The sequence below is a fragment of the Lepus europaeus genome, chromosome 3, assembly GCF_033115175.1.
Source record: "Lepus europaeus isolate LE1 chromosome 3, mLepTim1.pri, whole genome shotgun sequence".
Taxonomy (NCBI): domain Eukaryota; kingdom Metazoa; phylum Chordata; class Mammalia; order Lagomorpha; family Leporidae; genus Lepus; species Lepus europaeus.
Genome location: NC_084829.1, coordinates 22,548,422 through 22,574,118, shown reverse-complemented (window position 1 = coordinate 22,574,118; position 25,697 = coordinate 22,548,422). Strand labels below are relative to the sequence as shown.

The 25,697-nt window shown below is 46.4% G+C and overlaps 1 protein-coding gene across 3 annotated transcripts in view; it reads left to right on the top strand.

The window, feature by feature from the left end:
- E2F3 (E2F transcription factor 3) overlaps window positions 1-21,696 on the top strand; it is an 81,778-nt gene extending 60,082 nt beyond the window's left edge. Inside the window, exons 1-7 of one of the 3 annotated variants that reach the window (XM_062185326.1) lie at window positions 10,327-10,350; window positions 11,262-11,373; window positions 12,388-12,607; window positions 13,856-14,014; window positions 17,434-17,548; window positions 19,355-19,490; window positions 20,588-21,696. In XM_062185326.1, the coding sequence (XP_062041310.1) occupies window positions 10,342-10,350; window positions 11,262-11,373; window positions 12,388-12,607; window positions 13,856-14,014; window positions 17,434-17,548; window positions 19,355-19,490; window positions 20,588-20,850 (1,014 nt within the window). In that variant the 5' untranslated portion in view covers window positions 10,327-10,341 and the 3' untranslated portion in view covers window positions 20,851-21,696. Of the gene's footprint in view, window positions 1-10,326; window positions 10,351-11,261; window positions 11,374-12,387; window positions 12,608-13,855; window positions 14,015-17,433; window positions 17,549-19,354; window positions 19,491-20,587 lie in introns of those variants that run through there. The other 2 variants (XM_062185333.1, XM_062185321.1) reach the window with 2 other exon arrangements.
- Window positions 21,697-25,697: the final 4,001 nt, after the last annotated feature.

The following is a 25,697-nucleotide window of genomic DNA, read 5'->3' as shown; positions in this document are numbered from 1 at the left end:
GAGCTCCCTGCTCGCTGCTGTAGCCTGGCCCTGGCTGCTTCAGGCATATGAGGAGTGAATCAGCAGATGAGATACTCATATTCATTCATTCATCCTCTCTCTCTCTCTATCTCTTTCTCCTTGTGCATTCCAAATAAATGAAATTAATTAGAAAGAGAAAGACGGAAATGGTTCTGTTTGGAAAGGCAGGTTAACATACATACCTACCCTTGAGACTCCATGAAAATAATAGTGAGCCTTTTTTTTCTTAATCATAGAAAAGGAGACTTGGTATTCTGTATAGTTGGCTTTTCATTACTATAATCAAATACCCGACTCAGGCTGCTTGTGAAGGGAAGAGAAGGTTATAAAGTGTGGTACCTGCCTTGGCTCAGTCCTGGTAAGGACCTCATGGTCCCCCCATCTCGCAGTTTCTGTCTTACTGTTTCTCTGCCTTTAAGATAAAGAAGCTTTTTAAAAAATCACGCAGCATCAAAAGAATGAGAATCAGATCGGCTGTGGGTTTCTCAGCATCAATGCTAGATATAAAAACCGATCACGCAGATGCCTGCGGAATTCTCAGAACAGCTGGTTTCAGCCTTGGGTTCTGTGCTTAGCCACACTATCAAGTGTGAAGGGGAAATGCATGTTTCCAGATATCTAAGAACTCTTCATCTTGCTTCCTACTGTTGGGATATGTTCCAGCAAGGCAATTGTGAACATGGATTGAGGAAACTGACTCTGCCAGCGAGAGGAGCCACTTCTGACTAATTCAAACAGAAAGGGACAGTATTGAAAGGATCTCAGATAACTCACAGAATTGTCAGGAAAACGAGAGAAGCAGGCCTGGGGAACAGGCAGGAACAAGGAAGCATCAGCAGCTAGAACCACAGTGGGAGCCAGCAACGCCGGTCCCTGCTGCAGCTGCCGCCCCGGGCTCTACGGCCATCACCAGGGTCTAGCACCGCCTGTCACCGCAGGCACCAAGGCCACGTTGCTTTCTAAAAGCTGCTTCACTGCTCCGTGTCTCTGTGGGAGCAATTCTGGATTCAGGGTCCACGCTGCCTGTGCGCTTGTCCCAGTCTAGGTTCCTGGAAAGCTGAACAAGACAATTGTGTGTCTTTAGCTTCTGGAGGAGATGGGGTTGCCTACCACAAAGCCTGGTAAACTGGGGAACTTTCTGAGCACAAGAAGGTTCAGCCGCTGGGCAGGCAGACAGTGGCAGGCGTCCTCCTCGGATCAGCGCTGCACACCACACGTGCAGCAGGACGAGGGCACAGTTGGCTGAGGGTCTGGGAGGCTGGAGGAGCTGAAGGTCTCTGGGGAAAATGGGCACTGGAGAGAATGTGCGATAGGGTGGAGGAAGACGGACAGGCCAACGAGCCTGCAGGACGGTTGGAAACCCGGAGAACAAGCTTTACAAGAAGCCAGTGTGGTCTCGGGGTGTTGTTCAGCTCTGTAAGGTCATGATATGCAGCGCTGGTTTTTGTTTAGCCAAATACAATGATGTAACTGTTGGGGCGAGCTAGATACGGTACCACGGAAAGACGTCAGTGTGTAATAAAGAAATAGCTGAGTAAGCATGTTACTTAGAGATACAAGAGTGACACCACGGGACATAGTGAAATTGCTTTCTCCAGGAAGGTAGGCAATAGAAGTTCTCCTTGAGCATTTCATTTTTTATTATTATTTATTTCAGTGGCAGAGAGAAAGACAGAGTTCCTGTCTGCTGGTGAATTCCCCAAGTGCCTGCCATGGCTGGGGCTAAGCAAGGGTCAAGGCCAGGAAATTGTCCTGGTCTTCCACGTGGGTGGTGGAGACCCACGTGCTCGAGTCATCACCTGGATCTGCGTTAGCAAGAAGGTGGACTCAGGAGCCTGGGCTGGGATTTGAACCCAGGTACTCTAGTTCTGGGTATGGGCGTCTTAACTGCTAGGCTTAAAGGCTGATCCTCTAGTGGATTTTTAAAAACTATAGCTTTTAGTTGTTTTTAAACTCTCAAATTCTTAAAATAAGTGTGTGCAAGTCTAGAAACACAGGTTGTGTTCCAAAGGTTGTGAATCAGTCAATTTGAAAAACATTGATGTATTCATTTTTTTTATAAAAGATTTATTTATTTACTTGAAAGAGTTACACGAGAGAGAAGGAGAGGCAGAGAGAGAGAGAGAGAGATGTCTTCCATCCACTGGTTCACTCCCCAGTTGGCCACAATGGCTGATCCAAAGCCAGGAGCCAGGAGCCCCCTCAGGGTCTCCCATGCGGGAGCAGGGGCCCAAGGACTTGGGCCATCTCCTGCTGCTTTCCCAGGCCACAGCAGAGAGCTGGATTGGAAGTGGAGCAGCCGGGACTCAAACCAGCGCCCATATGGGATGCTGGCATTGCAGGCAGCGGCTTTACCCGCTACTCCACCATGCTGGCCCCTATTCATTGATAGATTCCCAGATTATTCTACAAATATGAGTTATTATCAAAATATTCTACATGATTTGAAGAATCAAAAGGGCAAAGAGCTGTGTTTGGGTTCCATTGCAGTAATCTGAGGAAAGAGCTGGCGGGGATTTTTTTAAATTGGACTTTTTGCATGCCCACTCTGCTCACCTGTTAATCTTCCCAGACAGTTGGGTTTCTCATGACTTCTGCCCTATGAGCTCACGGGATGCCCCGGTCTCCTTAGATTCTCACCTCTTGCTTTAAAAAAAAAAAAGGCTGAAAGAGTACTTCCCTTTAGGAAGCCACCTCCAGTGTGTGGTCGTCAGCGTGACACAGCAGTTGGAGGAGCCGGCCCCTTCTTCACCCTCAGCCCTTGAACTTCTGTTCCTGCTTGGACAGCCCTCCCTCCCAGATCCCTCCACCCTCTGCAGGACAAAGGCATTCTCCCACTCCAGATCTCTGCCCTCCTCTCCATCCCCTCCTTCCTGGGGCCCTCTGTGCCCTGCCATGGTCCCACGGCAAGCTGTGTGTGTATAACGCACACTCTGCACACTGTGTTGCCGTTATAGTTACATGCCTGTGCAGGGCTTGGTACACAGCAAGCGCTTAATAAATACTTGAGTGGATTAAAAGGTGATCAGCCAGACTGAGCTACTATGTAGTCACAGCTGGAAACTTGGTGTTCCTCCCTTAAAATCCTGATGCCCCAATTCACGGACCCAAAGCGATGTTCAGCTGTGGTCTGGCCTCCTTTGGGTGATTCCAGTGCTGTTCTCAACCTGGTTCTCATTCTTTTCATTTTATTATTTTCCTTCTTCTTCTGTGTCATCTTTGGCTTTGATATAAAAAAAATAATAATGGCAATAGACCTTTCCCTGGCTCTCCCAATCTCCCATTACCCAGAGGAGAGTGGGTGTTAGCGTTCAGTGTGGTAGCATGCAGCTGGCCATGGGACGTGAGGGCGTCACTTCCCTTCCCACCATGACTGGGATGCCCTTTCTGTTAGCGTATCCCATTTCCATAACGGCACACACAAGACTGAAAAATAAACCACCAGATTTCTTTTGTTTAACCCCACATGGAAATGAATTTTGCTTTTCTTGTTATGCAAGTAACCCACGCTCACTTTAAAATGGTTTTGGAATATAAAAAGGAAAGAAGAGGAGAGTAAAACCCCATAAGCCTACCACCAAAGCTGAATGCATTTAAACTTTGATGTGTGGTACGTATCCTTAGATACTTGCTTTCTGTGCATGTGATTTCCCCACAAGAATGCAGTTTTACTATTCACACCTGCTTTTTTTAAACCTACATATGTAGATATACACCATTAGTAATTGTATAACATTCTATTACATAAATGTACAATATCTTTCTGAAATTTTTTTGTGGGAGGAGGTAGGGACCCAAGTACTTGGGCCATCATCTGCTGCTTTTGTTTTGTTTTGTTTTGTTTTCCAAAAGATTTATTTATTTGAAAGTCAGAGTTACAGAGAAAGAGAGAGAGACAGAAACAGAGAACTTCCATCTGCTGGTTCACCCCTCAGATAGCCACAACAGCCAGGGCTAGGCCAGGCCTAAGCCAGGAGCCAGGAGCTATGAGCTTCTTCCAGGTTTCCTATGTGAGTAGCAGGAGCCCAGGCATGTGAGCCATCTGCTTTTCCCAAGCTTAGTAGGGAGATGGATTGGAAGTAGAAAAGCCAGGACACAAACTAGTACCCATATGGGATGCCAGCATTGTAGGTGGCAGCTTTACCCACTATGCCATAATGCCAGCCCCTGAATTTTCTTTTTGAGGTTGGTCATTTATGTTGGAGAAAATACAAATATTCGAGGAACTGGCTGTACTATTTTTAATAGACAAACCCTAGACTAGACAACATAAATGTTCAGATGTTCTCCAGAATTGCTAGTTTGAGTGGTATAAATTTATATGTAGACATAACACTTTAAAAAAAAAAAAAGATTTACTTATTTGTTTGAAAGGCAGAGTGAAAGAGAGAGATCTTCCATCCACTGGTTCACTCCCCGAGTGGCTGCTCAGTCAGGACCTGGAGCTACATCCAGGTCTACATGATTGGATGTGGAGGAGCTGGGACTTGAACTTGGCACTTCAGTATGGGATGTGGGCATTTCAGGCAGAGGCTTGATCCACTGTACTCCAATACCACCTGCTTCGCATTTAATTTTACTTCCCAGAGATAACCACTGTTAACTTTTAGTAGAGAGCTTTCCAACTTCTTCCCTCTGTGGATATATGGAAAAACTCTAGTGAAGTCTATAGTTTTAGCTTCTTACTCCTTTGAAATCACATTATTCCTATCTTTCTGCAACTTCTATTTTATCCCTTAAATTTGCTGAAAAGCTTGTAGAGATTAAACTCAGCACAGATGAGTATATGGGGGAGAGTGTGCGTGTGCTCGTATGCACATTCCGTGCACGTAGGCAATGTGAGAGCTTGGTGATTTACCTCCCGAGGGACTTAGAGAATTTATTCCTTGGTTCATTCAAAACAAATAAGTCTATCTGAGTAAGTGCATGCCATGTGCAAGGCTCCAGGGAACCTAAGCTGCTTAAGGCCTGAGCTTATGGTCCAGGGAGGGAACCTGGAGCTTGTATTTGTTATGATGATAAAATCAGGCAACAGCAGCCCAGAGGTTGCTTCGGAGGCAAAGAAAGATCATCTCAGGAAGTCCAGGAAGTCGTGGCCACTGACAGATGATTTGACCAGACCCGGGTTTGAAGCCTGGTATCTGTCACTTGTGGGCTGAGACCTCAGTAGGTCCTTGACTTCCCTGCCTCAGTTTACACCGGTGAAGTAGTCCCTCCCCCACACTGTTGTTATGGATGTTTGTTGAGAAAATTATTACAGTAGAGTGGTGACTGTCCCTTAGTAGGTATGTGGGGGAAGTAAATAAATCATGGCATATGTATTACTACAGTATTATACAGCTGTTAAAATAAGGTCATTCTATATATACTGATAGGGAGGGATCACATGTTGTTTGCTACTATTTGTATAAAAACTTTTTTAAAAGATTTATTTATTTGAAACAGTTACACAGAGAGAGGAGAGGCAGAGAGAGAGAGACAGAGGTCCTCCATCCGCTGATTGACTCCCCAGTTGGCTGCAACGGCCAGAGCTGCACTGATCCAAAGCCAGGAGCCAGGAGCTTCCTCAGGGTCTCCCATGCAGGTGCAGGGGCCCAAGGACTTGGGCCATCTTCTGCTGCTTCCCCAGGCCATAGCAAAGAGCTGGATCAAAGTAGAGCAACCGAGTCTCCAACTGGCGCCCATATGGGATACCGGTGCTTCAGGCTAGGACATTAAGCCGCTGCGCCACAGCGCTGGCCCCTGTATAAACAATTTTTTAAAAAGTATAGCAATGGATATCTCTGAGGGGTCTTATAATCATCCATGGAAAATGCACATTAAGGAAAAACTGTTCAGGGGACAGCATTGTGGCATAGCACCTACCATGCCAGCATCCCATATTGTTGCCAGTTCAATACTCAGCTGCTGCACCCCGACCCAGATCTTTGCTATGGCCTGGGAAAAGCAGCAGAAGATGGGCCAAGTGCTTGGGTCCCTGCTACCCAAGTGGGAGACCTGGATGAAGCTCCTGGTTCCTGGCTTCACCCTGGTGCATCCCTGGCCATTGCAGCACTCTGGGGTGTGAACTAGCTGATGAAAGATCTCCCTCTCTGTCTCTCCCCATCTCTGTAACTCTGACTTTCAAACAAATTAAAAAAAAAAAAATCACACATGGATTTCAAAAATGTTTACATCAAAATAAACATCGGGGCAGGCGTTGTGGCAAGCCAGTCAATTATGAATTGTATTTTTCCATGAATTTTTTGAAGAACCCTTGTGTCTGTGCACCTGTATTTTAATAGACTATCTGGGAGGCTATCCAAGTAACTAGAAATAGGGTGTAAGTTCTCAAAGGGGCTAGGGATCAAAAGTGGGAGAAAGGTTCTTTCTTTCCATGCCTTTCAATGTGTGTTGAAATTATACCATGTGCATTTGTTATCTAAAGAGTTTTTTAAAGTTATGAATAAAAATCTTGAGCTTATCACAAAGAAAGGCAGTATCAGTGTAATGTAGTTTTTCAAATATTTGTATGTGCAGTTTCTGTGAAATGGGATAGGCAAGCACTTACCGGCTCTGGGGCCTTGGGAGAGTTACTTAAGAGCTTTAGCTCTGTCTCCTCCTGCAGCGTAGGAGGTAACCATAACAGCTACCTGCAGAGTTGTGAACTGACATGATATGTGGTCAGGTGGGGAGCAGTTAACATGGCACACATGGTACAGGGCGCTTCATAAAGTTCATGGAAGAATGGGGCTAAAAGACAGGTTTATTTTGATGCAAGAGAAGTTGGGAAGTCCATGCATGTAAGGGGTCTGAAGAAGTTCAAGGAAAATGCACCACATCTTCCATGGGGCTCAGGTTCTACAGTCAGCATAGCCTTGTTGATGCTAAAATTGCCCTTGAAAAGTCCTGCAGGTAGCAGTGCGCTCTACTTGCTGTGTCCATGTGTCCACGTGTCCAGCCTTTCCTCTGCTGGGACCCAGTGGCCAGCCCCTCTGTTGAGTACCAAATAGACTGGTTGTTTCTCAAGTAGAGACCATGAAACAGGAAGGTCTGCCTACAAACCTTCCATGAATATTGAAGGAAAAACCAACTCCGCTTCTCCTCAGCTCAGCGCTGTGACCCAAGGTTGCAGGAAGTGCGCTGGCAGTCAGCTCGGACATTGTCTACCTGGAAATAGCCTCGGTCCCCCAGGCCAAGGGCTCAGTCTGCTCTGACAGAGGTTGCAAATGTAGAGGTGCTTATGGCGAGGGGACGTGGAGCTACTGTGCCCTTCTGTCACCTCCTGGAACCCAGTCTTTGTTTTTTGGGGGGAGGTTCATTACGCAGACACAACTGATTGAATCAGCTTGGCCTCCAGTCCCCCTCCTTCTTCCCAGAGGTTAGGGGGCGGGGTGAAAGTCTTAACCTTCTCCTATGACCAGCCTCTTCCTGATGCTACCTGCATGCGGCCAGGGCCAGCTGTCAGACTGCTCATTAACATATAAAAGAAGATGCTTGTCAGGGTGGATAGTAAGCTCTTGGGCGCTGACATCCCACATCAGAGTACCTAGGTTTGAGTGGTCTGAGTCCCAGCACTGTCTGATTCCGCTTTGTGCTAATGAGCACCCTGGGAGGCAGCAGGAGATGGCTCAAGTACTTGGGTCCCAGCTGCCTACATGGGAGACCCGGATTGGGTTCCTGACTCCTGGCTTCAGCCTGGCCATGGTTGAAGTCCTTTGAGGAATGAGCCAGAGCATGAGATATCTGTGTCTGTCTTAGTCTGTCTACCTTTCAAATAAATGAAATTTCTTAAAAGGCATTTATCACTTTGAAGATTCCAAGAATGTTAGAAATTAGCTGTGTGCCAGGAAAGCGGACCAACCAAATAGATACTTCACAGTATCATGGCTTCTATCCAGCAAGATGCTCACACTATGAGCAAACAAAAACAGATTTTCATCTGCCCTGGTGCCCAGCCAGGGTAGGACAGAGCAGGCAGAGGTCACCTACACTATTTAAACTCTGCCATCCAGTTTTTTGTTCTGCCAAGTGCATGTGCTTGGATTTGCTGAGTTAAGCATCACCATAGAGCTGCTCCATCATATCTCTCTGTATTCTTAGCCCTTCCCCCTAAGAGATGCCAGTGACTGTACTCGTGTTCAGATCTGAGGGCTACAGGTGCCATGCCCTGAGCAGTGGAGGAGACCACCAGAGGCATCCACTGGAAAGGGGAAATGGGCCATCTCCCCCAGTCCCTTGCCCCCTCTTCCACTGCAGCAGGTGGCTGGTGACCTGGTGCGTGTGTGCTCTGTTAGTGCAGCCAATGAGAAGTCTGTGTTCTGCCCTCTGGGAAGAGCTTCTGGGGTACCCTTCTCACACAGCTTGTTTGTTCCCAGTGTAGTTGAGGGGCCTAGTGCTGAACTCCCTGAGAGGCTGAAACCACAGAGGCCTTTGCTTTCTAGACTTGACGGTGCTGTGGCAGTAAAGATACCTTTGAGATGTAGTTGTCTGTCCAGTGTTTAGACTTGATCACCTTAACGTCTGGTGCTTAGCATCCAGAGTCACACGTGGAGACTTGATCCTGAATACTTAGATCTCCATCTGTTAGCAACAGAACTCGGTCCAGCTTCAGCACCCATAAGATTTGCCTGGAAGTAGCCAAGAGCAGCATCCAGACTACTGCCCTGCAGATAATTCCTGACTCAGAGTCCATCCTCAGCTGGCCAGGAGTTCTGGGTCTCAAACTCTTTTCCAATATCACCTTCTGTTCACTTTAGGTTGGGCAGAGAGTGCGAGGGGTCTTCAGACAGTTCGTGGGAAACACATGTTATGATAAGACCATGCATGAATTTCAATGTTGGTACCAAAATAAACTTGTCTTTTAATTCCATTTTTCCATGAATTTTTGAACTGCCTGTGCACAGCTCTATGTCCTGGGTTGCTTTCCACAAACAGAACACAGGCCTCTGTAGCAAAGCTGTTGGCTTCTAGGTAGACCAGCCTCAAATGAAGCTTGTCTCAGTAGTAGCACCCTGGCGGCCCCAAGAAGTGACTGAGGCACGTGTCAGCAGGCCTGCCAGCCTCCTGTTGCACCACAGCCCACCTCGGCTCAGCTGCTGTGTGTCACAGTGCAAGCCATGGATTAAAAATGTAAGGAAAAAGAAACAGGGAGCATGCATTTAGCTAGCAGGTAGGATACCGACATCTGGCTACCTGGTGAGATTCCCAGTTCCAGCTCCTGACTCTGGCTTTCTACTGATGCAGACCCTGGGAGGCAGTGGGAGGGCTTCAAGTAATTGCTTTCTTGGCACTCACGTAGAGGACCTGGATTGACCTTGGGGACCCCATCCCTGCCCCCAGCCATTGAGGGCATTTGGGAAGTGAACCAGTGGATAGGAGCACTCTCTTGCTCGCTCTGCCTCTCACATAAGTTTTTGAAAAGTAATAGGTGGGGGGGAGGCCAGCGCTGTGGCGCAGTGGGTTAACGCCCTGGCCTGGGGTGCCGGCATCCCATATGAGCACCAGTTCAAGACCCAGCTGCTCCACTTCCTATCTAGCTCTCTGCTATGGCCTAGGAAAACAGTAGAGGATGGCCCAAGTCCTTGGGCCCCTGCACCCGCGTGGGAGACCCGGAAGAAGCTCCTGGCTCCTGGCTCCGGATTAGCACTGCTCTGGCCATTGTAGCCAATTGAGGAGTGAACCAGTGGATGGAAGACTCTCTCTGCCTCTCCTTTCTCTGTGTAACTCTGACTTTCAAATAAATAAATAAAATCTTAAAAAAAAAAAAGTAATAGGTGGGGTATCATTGTAATACTATTATATTTATTTATTCATATTTTATAAAGCTTAAATACTATACCCAATTTGGGTACCACATCTTTGAAATCCAGTGTGTAGTTTACACGTATAGCACATGTCCATTCATATGAGCTGGTGACCAGTGGCTGCTGAAGTAGACAGTATGGGTTTAGTTGCTAACTTTCAGAGTGGCTGATGTCTGTCATCCTCTGATAAGTTATGACATGTGTTTCTGCATCACGGGGGAGGTGTTCTGAGATGGCAGATCTCATTAGAACAGTCTGCCCCCAAATGAGCCTAAATACACAGCGCCATGCTGAGCGTCTGGTTGGAACCACTTCTGTCTAAACACTCATCATATCCACGTACTCAACAAGTATTTAAACATCTGTCTCCAGTGTGAGACTCCAAGCCCATGGATGGTAGGGACCCTTGCCCATCTTCTGCCTTCTGTTCCCTAAGAGCAGTGCTCCGTACATGGAAGACATTACATGGATATGTTTAATGTGAAATGAGATTCCACTAAACGCTTTGGTGAGGACTTCTCCTTCACCAAGTTTGATGACACAGGTGAGCGTTGTGACGCAGTGAGTTAGGCTGCCACTGGGGACATCTGCATCCCATGTTGGAGCGCCAGTTCAAGTCCCCGCTACTCTGCTTCCAATACAGCTTCCTACAAATACACCTGGGAAGGCAGTGGATGATGGCCCTAGTGCTTATATCCCTGCCACCTTTGTGGGCGACCAGGATGGAGTTCCTGGCTTACACATGACCCAGCCCTGGCTGTTAGGGGCATTTGAAGAGTGAACCAGCATATGGAAGGTTTCTCTCTGTGTGTTAATCTCTCTTTCAGAGTACATAAGTCTTTAAAAAAAAAAAAAAAAAAAGGTTGAAGCCTAAGATTGTACATTTGCAACATTTGTTATTCTGATAGAAGATCATTAGTGGTCCACAGCTAGTTGTTGCTACTCAATGCCTCTTTCTTTCGTTGACTTTGAGAGAGATTGAATACCTACAGAAATTCAGCCCTGTACTAAGTGCTGGGTGTACAAAGATAAATGGGAAACAGTCCCCATTTGCAGCAGATAGGTATAAAATAACTCCTGCAATAATACCCAGCAGGTGTATGATTTCCCCAACATGGAAGGGGGTCCAGCCCAGGGCAGAATCGATGGACAGGAAGGTTTGCCGGGGAGAATGGGTTAAAGTTCCCCAGTGCCTGTGATTTGTCTTAGCGCCTAGCCTCGTGCCCAGCTCATACATAGAATACAGGGTGGCTGGACTTGTCTGTGCGTGTGACAGCACAGCCAACAGAGCCAGCCTGTGGGCTGGGGGCGTGTGAGGGTGACGAGAAGCCAAACGGGGTGGAGCAGAGCGCAGGCTTGAGCCCGTGGCTTTCAGCCGGACATAGCTCAGCAGCCTCGTCTCCCGGTGCCTGAACGTGTGGGCAGTGACAAACCCCATGCCCTCTGTTGTTACAGGCCAAGCGAAGGCTGGAGCTCGGAGAAAGTGGGCATCAGTACCTCTCCGATGGTTTAAAAACCCCCAAGGGCAAAGGAAGAGCTGCACTACGAAGTCCAGATAGCCCAAAAAGTAAGGATTCTTCCTCCTCTTTCCTTATTCCTGGTGTGGGGCTCCTGACTCTCAAAGCTTGTGGCTGGAAGTGTGCCGCAGTGTGAATAATTTTGGCATGTCTGTTTCGTTTTCATTTCTTGCTGTGCCTGTCCGAAAGCTAAAGTCTGCAGACAGTCGGCAAAAGGCCACATAGACTCACCCCACACCTCAATACAGACCTAGAGAACCTGCTTGAACTGAGCAAGGTTTTGTTTTTTCATCTCAGAATACGAACCTGGGGCATCACTCTCTAATCAGATTTAATTTGAACTTCCCTTAGTGGACAGGACCGCAGGGCCTGAGGCTAACTGGTATAGACGGGCTATGCCAGAGTCACTAATGTCAGGGCTGCCCCCACTCTCCAGCCCAGCACATGCTGGCGGAAGAACGGATTGAGCCCTTGCCACCGAATGCTGCTGTCTTTTCTATTAGGAGAGAGGAAAAGTCAGTTAGAAATAGCCAAGTGGCCCCTTTGTGGATTTGCATTGAATGCAAAGCCTACAGGACACTGATCCCCTCCCCACAGTCTATGAAGCAGATAGTCCATTCGTTACACGTAACGCTCAGTTGAAAGATTGACCCGTGCACCTGTAACACAGAGCAAGTACAGCCTTCGTGAAGGAAGCTTCCCTTAGAACATGGAGAGGATTGCTGGAAAGCTTTCTCCAGGCATTCTGCATCCAAAGGCAGTTGTACTTGACAAACGTGTGAGCTGCTCCAGGAGGCCCAGAAAGCTGCAGGGGGAACTCTGCACAGGTGCAAAGGAAGGTGCCTTCAGCCGACCCCGGAGTTTTGGTGGCTCCTTCCTGCTCTGGTGGAGCGAGTGCTCATGGCTTTCTCCAGCTTGGTGAAAAGTGGCGGCGGCGGCAGCTTTGCTTCCGATACTAATGCTCGGGCTGCGGGGGCAGAGGGGCTGGCTGCGCTGCAAAGCAACCCTTCATTTCTTTACCTTCCCCCTGTCCCCCACCCGCTCGGTTTTTGTTTTTCTTTAAGCTCCAAAATCTCCCTCAGAAAAAACGCGGTATGACACGTCCCTTGGTCTGCTCACCAAGAAGTTCATTCAGCTGCTGAGCCAGTCGCCCGACGGGGTCTTGGACTTGAACAAGGCGGCCGAGGTGCTCAAGGTGCAGAAGAGAAGGATCTATGACATCACCAACGTCCTGGAAGGCATCCACCTCATCAAGAAAAAGTCCAAAAACAACGTGCAATGGATGTGAGTAGAGCCTGTGCCCTGGCCTGGGTCCTGACCACCTCGATTTCTCCCCGTGCCACCTGTCACGTTCTCGCCTGCACGCCATTTCTTGACCTGTCTCTCTCTCTCTCTCTGCTGTTTCTGTTTGCACTCCTCCCTCGTAACCGGATGTCCCATGTTGTTTCACAAAGAGACTTCCTGTTTATATGCTGTCAGAGAGAAGGGGATTTATAGGTGATGAGCATTAAGCAAGGGGATGTGTGGATTAAACCGGCCCCCAGGGCTGTGAACTGGAGGGCTGTTCATCTGTTCCATTGATGTTCCGAGTGGGCTCACCTGGTGATATGACAGATGCTCATGTGTGTGTCCTTGGCTTGTCTCTAATAGGAATTTAGAAAAATTAACCGCATGTGTCCAGGCACAATCACATAGCAACTTTGTGCACCATTCTGATAGCAGATTAACTACTTTCTATGTCAATTAAGGCAAGACTTAAATGCCTCGGTTTCCGTACTGCAGGGGTGATGGCACTCGTTACCTGTGTTCCCACCAGCGTGATTAAATGTCTCATAATGTCATTTGTGAATGACGAACCTGAAGCGCTGGTATTTGATGAGGGCAGTATTGAAGCAGGTTAGAAGGAATGGCTCTGGTAGGGGGTGGCTTTGAAACAACACTGACTCTTACATGATAAGATGGGTGGGTAGCCTTTTTTGTACCTTTTGGAATTTGGTGACAGTTCGGACACCCGCTGTGGGATATGGTTTAGAAAAACCTGTAGGGTACTGTTCTTTGTTCTTGCATTTGTCACACGCATCTGTTTGCTTTGCTTCCTCTTCTTTGCAGTTGTTGGTATACAACCCTCAGACATCACCGCGTCTCATGCTTTTTGGATGCTGTTGTTTGCATTTTGAGCCATTCCATCTTTTCTATCTCTGTCTTTTCGTCATCCCCCTCCCCCCAGGAGGCACGTGGTAGAGTGTGGTGGGGGGTGGCTGCCTTCTTTTGCCCTGTGTCTTCAAGCCTTCTGAACACTCAAATAGTCCTCTATGGCAGGAAGGAACCCTGAAAACAGCAGTACTTTTTCACCTGTTTCCTATAGTGTGAAAAGTACAGGACTGTGTTTATGGCAGGATAAATATCTAATTTTAACACTGGGCTAACAAGCGGTGTGACCTCCTGTGTCACAAGAGAGGACATTGATCTAGAGGACCCACCCTCCCTCCCCAACCCTCCCACGAGTAGACGTGTCTGTGTTTGGGTTTCCAGGGGCTGCAGTCTGTCTGAGGACGGGGGCATGCTGGCCCAGTGCCAAGGCCTGTCCAAAGAAGTGACCGAGCTCAGTCAGGAAGAGAAGAAATTAGATGAACTGATCCAAAGCTGCACCTTGGACCTCAAACTGTTAACCGAGGATTCAGAGAATCAAAGATATCCTTTGTGCCACCGGTTCACTGGGGTTGGTGCCTTGTAGACCATCTCCGGAGTTGACAGCCTGGTTGATCCATGAGCTAGATGTTTATGCTGGTTTTCCTGCAATGGTGCACGCACGTGTGTGTGTGTGTATGTGTGTGTGTAAACCCACATAGCTTTCCCATTTAGCTTTGCCTGAGTATTTGTGGTAAGACAATGAATGGAGTGGATCCTGTCATCATCTGTTTTGATGGCCAGTTGATTGTGTGTGATTCCGACATCCAGCTAAGCCACAGTATGAGGTCACTATTAAAAGACAGGGAAGGTGTCAGTATTAATATTAATGATAACACTAAGCAGATTCCTCTTTGGCTTCCCAGATTTTGGGTGGGTGTTAGCTGTCACTGTTGGGGTTCTCACATTCTATTTTCATCAGACATTGTAGCAATTGGAACTGGTTAAATATATCTGATTGGGCTACCATTGAAGTGTTTGAACAAGTATAGACAAACTATGCTATTCAAGTACGTTATGCTGATTCCCAAAACTCCAAAGCCTGATTTCAGAGGCACCCCAAGACCTGAGAAGCCTCAACTCATCCGTTCATCTACAAACATTAGACCTCAGGAATAAAACACAGGGAAATCAACCCTTATTCTCAACTTGCTGATAGCCTGTTGGCCTTCTCAGGAGAAGTTTCTCATCTCACTGCAGACAAAACTAGAGGACAATTGCGTCATTATGTCAGCAAGAAGATTGGCCAATATCCTCAGTTACCAGCAGAAGACACAAACATTTCAAGTTGTCCCCTCTCTAATTTCCGCTCTAAACTTCTGATGATTGCACACTTACCTTGGTGGAAAAAATAGAATGCATCCTCCCCAGACTCGTCTCCTGCTTCATCTCTAGCAACCCTCCCCTGAAGAGTACAGGGACATTCATCTCCCACTGCAGGTAGTTTTTTAAACCTGCAACTGTTCATTTCCTGTTGACCAAAGGTTTGACCTTGTCAGCTGGTAATTAGTGGGATGAGAAGAGGTGTGATGACTTGGCTCCCTGGTGGCCACCAGAGTGAATTTTCAGGGGGAAGAAACCAACCTGTCAGCCGTGTTCATTCATTGTTGAGTTGGGAACCCCATTGTGGAGGAGATGTGTGCTTGCTTACACACGATTGGCAGCTCCCCAAACATGGGGCTCACGGCTCTGTCACCTATATTAGCTTGTTCTGAGGCCTTTGTTGCAGAAAATGAAAGGTACTTTGCAGGGGACTGCTAACCCAAGAAGCAAATTCGGGAGGGAGCCACCAAAGAAGCACTTTTAAGTTTGCTAAATTAGAAAATATGTTTGCACCATTTCTTTCAATTTCCCATTCAGTTCCCAATTGGGTACAGCTTGTTCACAAACGTGTTGAAATTTCCCTTCCTGCAGCATGTTGAGTAATTGTACATGAGTTTTTATTTTAATATGTCCTTGTCACATAGCTTTATGACAATGGGCTATCGCATAAGTACCTGGTTATCAGTCTTCCAAAGTGTTCTCAGTAAAACTTCGGTCCAGTCTTCCATAAAGGCACCAGCTGGCTTTTTTGATGGGGGGAGTGGTGACCCAAATCACAGAATCCAGCAAGAGTAATTGCTGTCAAGGCCAACACTGTTCTCTGAACTTTTGCGATTTGAAGAACATGGTCTGGATACCCCCTGGGTGTACATGCAGATTTTTTTGTGGATGTGTTTTTTTTTGTTTTTTTTTTTTCCTGGGAAGCAGATTCATAGCTTCTGTCAGTCTCTGTTAAGAAGCCACTGTTCTCAGGGACATCTTACCTCTAGGTTCTCCAAGCTTTTTTTCTGTATTAAACTTGTTAGACCACAGATATTACTAACTATTTTCTATTACCTGAAGAAATGCCTTCATTGATTTATTTTTATGAAAGTCAGAGGAGAGAGAGAGAGAGAGAGATCTTCCATTTGCTGATTTATTCCTTCTAATGGCTGCATTGGCCAGGTCAAAGCAAGGAGCCTGGAATTCCATCTAGGTCTCCCATGCTGTAGCAGGAGCCCAAGCACTTGGGCCATCTGCTGCTACTTTCCCAGGCACTTTAGCAGGGAGTTGAATTGGAAGCAGAATAACCAAGACTTGAACTGACACTCCCATATGGGATGCCAGTGTGACTTAACCCGCTGTGCCACAATGCCTGCTCCTCTTCCAATTGTTTTTTTTTTTTTTTTCCGGGGAGGGGGGAGTCTGATGTATGTTTTAGCTTTATTGCCTTTTTAATTTTTTTTTTTTACTTTTTTTAGTTTTTAACAGATTCAATCTAGTTCATAGATACAATTCTAAGAATATAATGATATTCCCTCTTGCCCTCCTTCATTGATTTTTCATTTGCTGTTTTATCCTCCACATTTTTGTGCCTTCATATTTTAAAAACAACTGGCTAAAGACTTTGTACATTAATTCTTGTTACTCCATGTTCCTTATATAAGAAAATTTTGTGACCAGTTTTCTCTTGGTACCAGCTAAGAGTTTTGTCTCCCTAGGCAAACTCACATGAATACCTTTGTCATAGAATGAATACCATATTCTTTCATGATTATCTTTTTAGGTTTGGCTGCCAGGCCACTTAATTGTTCTGTGCTCAAAATGACTACCAGATGTATTGAAATAGTATTCCGTTCTCTGTTCCTAACTCAGTGTTGCCCAGATTCATTCAGGTTGCAGAACACCTGGACACTGCTTTCTTCCCTGTGAACACGGAAATGCTGGCTGAGTTACTAATGTCGCACAGAGTTTAATTTTTCTAACAGAAGTCATGACACTCTTATCTGTAGGCAATATGTAATCAAAACCAGCCCAGGTGCACTTAAGACTGCACGCTGCCTGCCTGAGCTGCGTTCTGAGTTCTTCCACTAATATATTTGCTACTTATTCATTCATCTGGTGGCTGCTAACACTTGCTAATAACAGATAAAAGTAACTGGAGGCTTAGAAAAATTATGATGAGTAGAGCTTAAGTTTTTTTTTTTTTCCCTAAATCGGAATCTGCCATCATTCAATTTGAGTGACAGAATACATCATTAAGAGACCATGCCGTACCTGTGTTGCAAAGGCACCTGCTTCCAAGTTCCCTGGCCCGAATGGATTTCGCTTTGCATCTGATAGTTTATCATAACTCCAGTGTACTGGTGTTTATTTTAATGTTGCAAATAGCCATAAATTCCATAGAAATGTACAGAACAAAGAGGTGCCCTCTTTTGGTTGTTTAGAATATCACTCAGAAAAGAGGCTCCTTGGGGAACCCTCGTATATTGGGAGATCCAGAAGGGAGGACATACAGAAGCCGCGACATACCTGGAGTGTTTCCTCTGCCTCTCTCTTGCTCTTTTCCTGATGGGTACATCTGAGGCAATCAGGTGGAAGATTTCCTTAACGCGCAACACGTTAGCTTACGTTACATATCAAGATATTCGAAAAATTAGTGGCCTTAAAGACCAAACTGTTATAGTCGTGAAAGCCCCTCCAGAAACAAGACTTGAAGTGCCTGACTCCATGGAGGTAAGGACACAGCGCCGTCGTGCCTCTGAGAGCGCTCTCTGGAATGCCTGACGTTGGGAAATAATAATCGACTCCGGTTAATTTCAGAGCCCGTCCCCATTTGTTTTACTTATCCCTAAAGGTAAAAACATTTCAACCATTTGATGCCTTCTGAGTGTGCAAGAAGTCCAATTTTAGCCTAGCAGGGTATTCGGATCTAGGTGTAAGGATACCCTCTCTTGTATTTGCTTTTTCCTAAGTGCTTCTTACACATTTGGACCCCTTCAGGAAATTTTATGTTGATGACCCTGTGTCTATGGTCCCCAGCAGGACTAGAGATACAAAGGCATCTCCCAAGTTACGTTGACACATTTTAGAAATTATTTTTTTTTATCACTGCTAATGTTTACTTACATCAGACTTTGGTTTCATGGTTAGCCTAGGATATCATAAGAAAAGAAGATTGTTTTTGTGATTGCTTTCAGATATTGCTTGATGATGTAGGTCTAGTAGACTGTGACTCTTAAGAGAAACAACTATAGTAAAAAGAAAATGGTGAAGACTTGCTTTTTTTTTAAAGATTTTATTTATTTATTTGAGAGGTAGAGTTACAGAGAGTGAGAGGGAGAGACAGAGAATGGTCTTCCTTCCATTGGTTCACTCCCCAAATGGCCACAACAGCTGGAGCTGGGCTGATCAGGAGCCAAGAGCAAGCTGCTTCTTCCTGGTCTCCCATGTGGGTGCAGGGGCCCAAGCACCTGGGTCATCTTCCACTGCTTTCCCAGGCCATAGCAGAGAGCTGGATTAGAAGTGGAGCAGCTGGGACTAGAACCGGTGTCCATATGGGAAGCAGGCACCACAGGCAGAGGATTACCTCCATGGTGCTGTCCCCGAAGACTTGCTTTAAAAGGATGAAATGTGGCCAGCGCCGCGGCTCACTAGGCTAATCCTCCACCTACGGCGCCAGCACACCAGGTTCTGGTCCCGGTTGGGGCGCCGGATTCTGTCCCGGTTGCCCCTCTTCCAGGCCAGCTCTCTGCTGTGGCCCAGGAGTGCAGTGGAGGATGGCCCAAGTGCTTGGGCCCTGCACCCCATGGGAGACCAGGATAAACACCTGGCTCCTGCCATTGGATCAGCGCGGTGTGCCGGCCGCATCACGCTGGCCATCGCGGCCATTGGAGGGTGAACCAACGGCAAAGGAAGACCTTTCTCTCTCTCTCTCTCTCTCTCTCTCTCTCTCACTGTCCACTCTGCCTGTCAAAAAAAAAAAAAAATTAAGAATCCGTGCCATAAAGTTGCACTGTGCATCTGCAACACTCAGGGCCTTTTTAGTAATTTGCAGAAAAAGTGTATCTGATGAGCACAGTAGGCCTCTCTCACAGTGTTGTGTTCACAGACTGCTCTCCCCTCCTCCAAACAAAACTGTCTCGCTGGGGCAAACTTTTTTTTTTTAACTACCAGATAGTAAATATTTTTGGCTTTATGCACCGTATAGTCTGTGTGGACTATTCTAGGACACATTGAATTCTGTCCTTGTAATATGAAAACAGCCCAGGGCAACACATGAACCCCAGGCAGGGGTGAGGCTCGATTCCAATAGAACTCTATTTACAAAGCTGGTGGTAGACTGGGTTTGGCCCTCAGGCTGTATTGTCTCTGGCTGCCCTCCACCCCAAACCCCCACCCCTCAACATGTGCCTGGAGGATGATAGGCATTGATGGAAGTAGACTACTGAAGAAGCAGCCAAGTGAACTTGACCTATTTTTAGGTGAAAAGTATTAGGGCAATGCACTTTTGGGTTGAAATTCTCCCGCTTCTGTTCCTAGAGCCTACAGATACACTTGGCAAGTACCCAAGGACCCATTGAGGTTTACTTGTGTTCAGAAGAGACTGAAACACACAGTCCCGTGAAAACGAACAACCAAGACCACAATGGGAATATCCCCAAACCCACTTCCAAAGGTAAAAATCCCACCTTTGTCTTCTGGAAACTGTGGAAAACAAAGGACACAAGAGGGGTCTTGTATTAGGGCACAAGTCTAGGCAAGACAGCACTCACTGTTACGAAGGTAACATTTTTTTTAGAAGGCACTTGGACTGGTTGACAGAGTAAAAGTATGATCTTGGACAGATGGCTCCCCCACAGCTCCTGGAGCCCCTTCTGGCTTTTGCTTTCAGTAGAAGTCATTTGCTCCCTCCCAGCATTCAGAATCCCAGCCGAAGAGCGAGGGAAGCTGCGAACCCTCTTGGAGGTACCTCGGCCCCCCGTGGGCCCACACACGTTCGAGTGACACCACAGAGATCCTGAGAGATGGAAAGGAGAAGCCATCTGGGGAGAATTTTTGTTTTTTCTCCCAATGTGAGCAGGAGAGGGATGGCGGGAAACCCCCCAGAAAATCAAATCCATCTCTGCTTCCCCCTGCCCCGGCGCAAATGCAGCTCTGTGCAGTGGGTTATCTTTTTTTGTTTGATTTTGGTTTTTTCAGTTTCCATTTGGGGATATGTGTTAAAATGTTTCCCTATTCTCTCCCAAGACAGCAGCAAAAATAGGAATGATTTAAGTGAATAGTTCTGATTTAATATCGAACCGAAATACAGCGCCTGAACTGATGAAAACGAAAGGCCATCTTTGCTCACCACAGAAATTCAAAGTAGATCCTCTGTGTATTTTTAGAGTTATCTTTAATAACCTGGTGCTTAAGAAGGATAAAATTAAAACTGGTGCCTTTCTCCTAGGCCACCTCTTCTACATGTTCAAATACACGTAGACATCCGTATTGTAACACAGAGCCACATAGTGAGGACTGCTCTGCACACCTGCTAGCCACTCCTCTCTGGAGACACCTGACAGCAGGTGTTTTTTAAGAGAGAAATGGATTGAGAAAGGGGACTGGTCACTGTTGAGTGCCCGTTGGCATCACCGTGACCTGTAGTGATGCTGCCTCCCTGTTCTTGCCGGAAGGCTTTTACAACGGCCTCGCGGACATCCTTCCAGAAAAATCCGTCTGCTTGTCTCCTAACTTGCTTTCTTTTGTTTCCACCGATGTTTTTCCTTTCAGACTTGGCTTCAACCAACTCAGGACATAGCGACTGCTCCATTTCTATGGCGAACCTTTCTCCTCTGGCCTCCCCAGCCAACCTCTTACAGCAGACTGAGGACCAAATCCCTTCCAACCTGGAAGGGCCCTTCGTGAACTTGCTGCCGCCCCTGCTGCAGGAGGACTACCTGCTGAGCCTCGGGGAGGACGAGGGCATCAGCGACCTCTTCGACGCTTACGATTTGGAGAAGCTCCCGCTGGTGGAGGATTTTATGTGTAGTTGATTGTGTTCCGTGTGGATTCTCCTTACAAACCGCTATTTTTTTATCACGGACCCAGAACATCTGTCATGCAGTGTTGTCCCCTCCTACCTTTCTCCTCCAAGAGAGTATCATGAAGTAAACTACAAACTTCAGAACAAAGCTGACGTTTTGATGAAAAAAAAAAATTTTTTTTTTTTAAATTGTCTAAACGCACAGTTGCAGGCTCCCCTGGGAAAGCTCTGCCTTGCCCCAGGCTCCAAAAATCTCCTGGATGAGTCAGCAAGTGAGAAAATGTGCAATCAGGTGTCTCTCACCCGTCCCCTCCCTCCCGCCTCCGTGCCCTCGCCCGCGGACTGGCTTGCTGTGCCTGACGGATGGGCTGTGGGGTGGGCTCTGGCCACCCGGCCCACTCCAACACAGCCATCTCCCTTAACAGCATTTCAAGCCGTGCCTTCTCCGCGGAATGCATGTCTTTGGGGGCTGCTAATACAGAACGGAACTACAGCAAAGGCAAACTTGAAGTCATGCAAAAGTCTGAAATGGATTTCTTAAGCTCTTCTTAGGAATATTTAAATTACTGTCGTAATTCAGATTAAGCTATGGACCGCGTGTCCCGCTCGGAGGTCGAGGGAACCTCCACAGCCTCTCAGATGAAGAACCTGTTTCCCAGGACTCGTACAGAAGACTGGTAGAGTTCTGCCACTCGCAGCTGTTGTGGATTTTCCTGTCTCCATTATCCACTCCCATCCCAGCGGTGTTTGTGAGTTTCCCTTGATTTGTAGCAATTACTTACTTAGGAGTTCTTTGTGAATTGTTTTAGACGTTCTATTTTTTTTTTTTTTTTTTTTTTTTTGGTGGTGTTTGGTTTTTTTTTTTTTTTTTTTTTTGGTTTTTTTGTTTGTTTGTTTTTTTCTTTCTAATTTTTTTAGTGGCCATTTAAGCATTCCTGTGGCGCCCATCACCATTTGAATTGTTTACTTTGAAGCGGTTTTTTGCAAATTCCTATTAGTGAGCAGGGCATGTAAACCCCTGGGAGGGGAGCTTGAGCCTGCTGGCACGGCTGGTTCCTGGGGAGGGAAGACAAGGGCAGATGGGCAGGCAGTCCCCAGGAGCAGCAAGGCCTGAACCCCCTCCATCCTCGGGCTGCCCGGGCCCCGGTGGCCGGGGAAAGGGCTCTCTTAACGCCACACTCAGGGAGACACTTCTCAGGTTGGGGTCAGATGGAGAGGCCTCCAGGGAGAAACTGTCCCCATGTGTACGTGGCATTCTACCAGCGGCACCTCCATACGTAGCCAGTAAGGACAGGGAGCTCCCTCCACGCCGTGTCCGGCCGGAACCCATTACCCTTCCCCCTCTCCAAAGGGGTGAGGCTGGCACCGGGGCCGTCCAGGGAGGTAGAAGGAGAAGGGACAGGATGCCAGGGCATTTCCCACCTTACTCTTCAGGGATGGTGTCCCAAGCCGAGGCCTCGTGTCAGCTGTACGTCCTACCAGTCACGCCCAAGAATGGCACGCCCATTGGCAGGTGGCGATGGCCATCTCCCCCTGGGAATGTGGCACAGTTACCTCAAACCCATTCCTTGGATGCTAAGGGCTGCGGGATGGGGGAGTTGAATGGAGATGCCGTGTGCCTGGCCCAGGGCTGGGGCGGCAACACGGCACCCAATAGCACTTGACTCAGCTGTGTTTGATCGATTGCAGATAGCCCTTAGGGAAACCAGAAAACCAAGAAAGCCACAAGAGCCCCCGGCCAGTTTACTCTGGGTAGATTTCCACAATATGCAAAGTGGTGGTGGCGTCGGGACAGATGACACCAGCACTTTAAACTCTGTGTGTGGGTGTGCGTGGGTGTGTGTTTGGGAAGAAAATAATAAAGGTGCAGACGATCTTCCTGTGTCTCTTCCTCAGCCTCCGTCCCCAGCCTCCTCCCCTCACACACCCTGGACTTGGTACAGAATATCCGTGTGGTCCGAGATGAAGCATGGGGTGGAGGAGGGAGGGGGAGCTTTGTGTTAAGTGCCTACTGGAAATGCACTGTGGGGTTTTTTCCTGTATGGGAAACCATTTCTGCCAAGCTTTTCCCCATGTCCCATATTTATCTCATCTGGTTAGCTGCCTCGGCTTCCAGCTTTGTGTGATTTCTCTTTGCCAGCTGCACAAAGCGGATTTTATTTTATTTTTTTCCCAAAGTCTAAAGACTGAGCTCACCTGGCAAGGTTGTCGTGTGTTTGGTTGAATTTCTCGTTGAGCCTTTGCGTGATGTTAACGCCGTATTTATTGTTTCAAAGATGAAAGGAATACTAATAATAAGTCTTAAAAGTTCCTCCATGCATAACATTTTTCCAGTTAATGGGCTTAACTGGTAGATATTAATTAGCTACCCATACTGTATTCAGTTTTCCATTAGTCATGTTCTTTTTGACATAGTATCTGGCACACAAAGTGGGTTAGTACTACAGTATTTGTGTTACTTTAAGTACTAAGTATGCAGGTTTCCTGGTACCATTGAGTTGCTGCTATTAAAGCTCACACATGAAATGGCTATAAGTTACAAGTGTGCGAATTATGACTGCGTGAGCCTTAGTAAAGAAAACGTCTCCAGGGCGACACGTGAGCTGTCAAACAGTGTTAGGTGTGTGTTTATCTGTACAGAGTTGTGCATAGCTCTTGTCTTATTTAAGTTGATATGTAGTCTACTCACGCGTTCTTTCTTTACCGATTTTGTACAAAAATAGCAATTGATTTGTAAACACTGCCAGAATATTTTCTAGCTGGTTTGTAATTTTTTAAGAGTGTTACTTTGTTATTGTTTTGTTGTTGTTATTATTGTTGTTGTGGTTCTCGTTTTTGTTTTTGTTGTACTTGTAGATCTGTAAATAAAAATTGCAGTATTTAAAGCTTTAGCTTTCAGGAAAAAGAAAGTAAGAACTCAGTGTGTGCATGACAACGTGTGGGTATGAGAAGAGGGATTTGAGGACAGACGGCTTGTGGAGTACGTCGGGTGGCAACTGTCAGGGTGTTGGAATTGCTTTTCCTGTGGGGTACATGATTTTGTAAAAAGGAAGTAATTCTCCCAAAACTGGGAGTAGGCAAACTACTAATCAGTTTAGCTTTGTGTTGTATGCTAGTTTAAAAAATAAAAAAAAAGGAAGTATGTAATATAATGTAAAAAAACAAACAAAAAAAAGCTTTTATGATGGATTTTGTAAATAGTTTGTTACAGGATGACCTGTTCTCCAGCTGTGATCTTACCACTTCAAATGGTTGTAATTTGAATAAATTTTGTATGGTAAAGGATCAATAAATGATTTTTTTAAGAGTTCAGACTTGTGGATGGATTTTCTTAGTATTATCCTCATGTTCCTCCCTTCCTTTCATTTTTGAACATGTTCCCTAGCAAGTTAAGGAGGGAACCGTGGAACAGAAGCTCAGCGTTTGGGCCTCTGGGAGTGTTGGACTGGTGTTTGTTGAGCACCCAGGTGCAGTCTGCACCCGGGGAAGCAGAACTTGTCTCCTGCTGAGGCCACTCTCAGGCATCCATAGAGGGTTTCACGCTGAGACAGGGACCTCAAGTCAAGTTTTCCTCCTTCTGAGGAATATAAAACCAATAAATTTTAGTCCTCAATTCTGGTAGTGCTCTCTCATGGTCTAGAGTCTATTTCTCATAACACCACCTGTGAGCAGATTATGAATTTTTGCCTGCCATGTGACACTTAATTCTGAGCTTATCATCCAAAACTCCCAAAGTACCATATACGGTACACACACAAAAGCAACACAGAAGGCTGCGAAATACGCGTAAATTCAGGAAGCATTCTTTGGCACCCCTGTCCTGCTCACTCGGGAGAGAGCTCACTGCCCATTTTTCTTGTTACCCTGGCAGTCTAATTGTTTTCTAGCATGTGTAACTGTAAAACCACATGCGGCATGGGCACGCGTCTTTTGACATGAATCGTACCGTATATGCTGACCTGCAGCTTTTTCATTTTACTAAGTGTACTTCTGATGTCTTTCCACTCTAAGACTTGCAGATCATCATCACACTTCCAGAGCTGCATAGCACTCCAGGGATTAAACATTTACTTAATCCTTTACTTACTCCCAATAATTTCCTGTTTGGGAGATATTTGTGTTTGCCTTCCCATAAAAGCTAACACAGGAGGTTTACAGAATGCTTAATAATAAGCCACGTACTTTTTTTTATTGATGTAATACAGTGAATGAATGACGTGTGGTACATTCACAGTATTGTGCAGACAGCACTTGGGGTTCCACATTTTTACCCAGCACTGAAGGAAAACTTGTGCCCATGAGGCAGTCACTCCCTTTTCCCCCTGACTTGTGCCCCTGCTTTCTGTCCCCATGAATTTGCCTGTTCTGGATATTTATAGATGTGGAATCATACTATATGTGGTCTGTTGTGTTTGGCTTCTTTCACATCACATATTTTTAAGGTGCATCTGTGTTGCGGCGTGCGTCACTACATCAATCCTTTGTATGTCCCACTAGTATGCCATTGTATGAATGTGTACCATGTTTTGTTCATCCATTTGTCAGCTGATGAATGTTCGGGCTCCCGGCTATTGGAATTTCAGGCACTACTTTAAGTGTTTGACATGAGTGCTCTGTGTTTTTTTCCATGCTTGCTTTATGACCTCATGTATCTATTATCTCTCTCCCCCTCTAGAGTGTATGTTCAGTGAGGAGAGGCGCTTTGTAGTGTTCACTGTTGTGCCCTCGGTTTCTAGAATAAATAGTATCTGGCACATAAATAGGCACCAAGTAAATATTTGAGTGAAATATTCCTTATTTTGCAGGTGAGTAGTCTGAGGTTTAAAAAATATATATTTAGAAATAAAGAATGCCCAA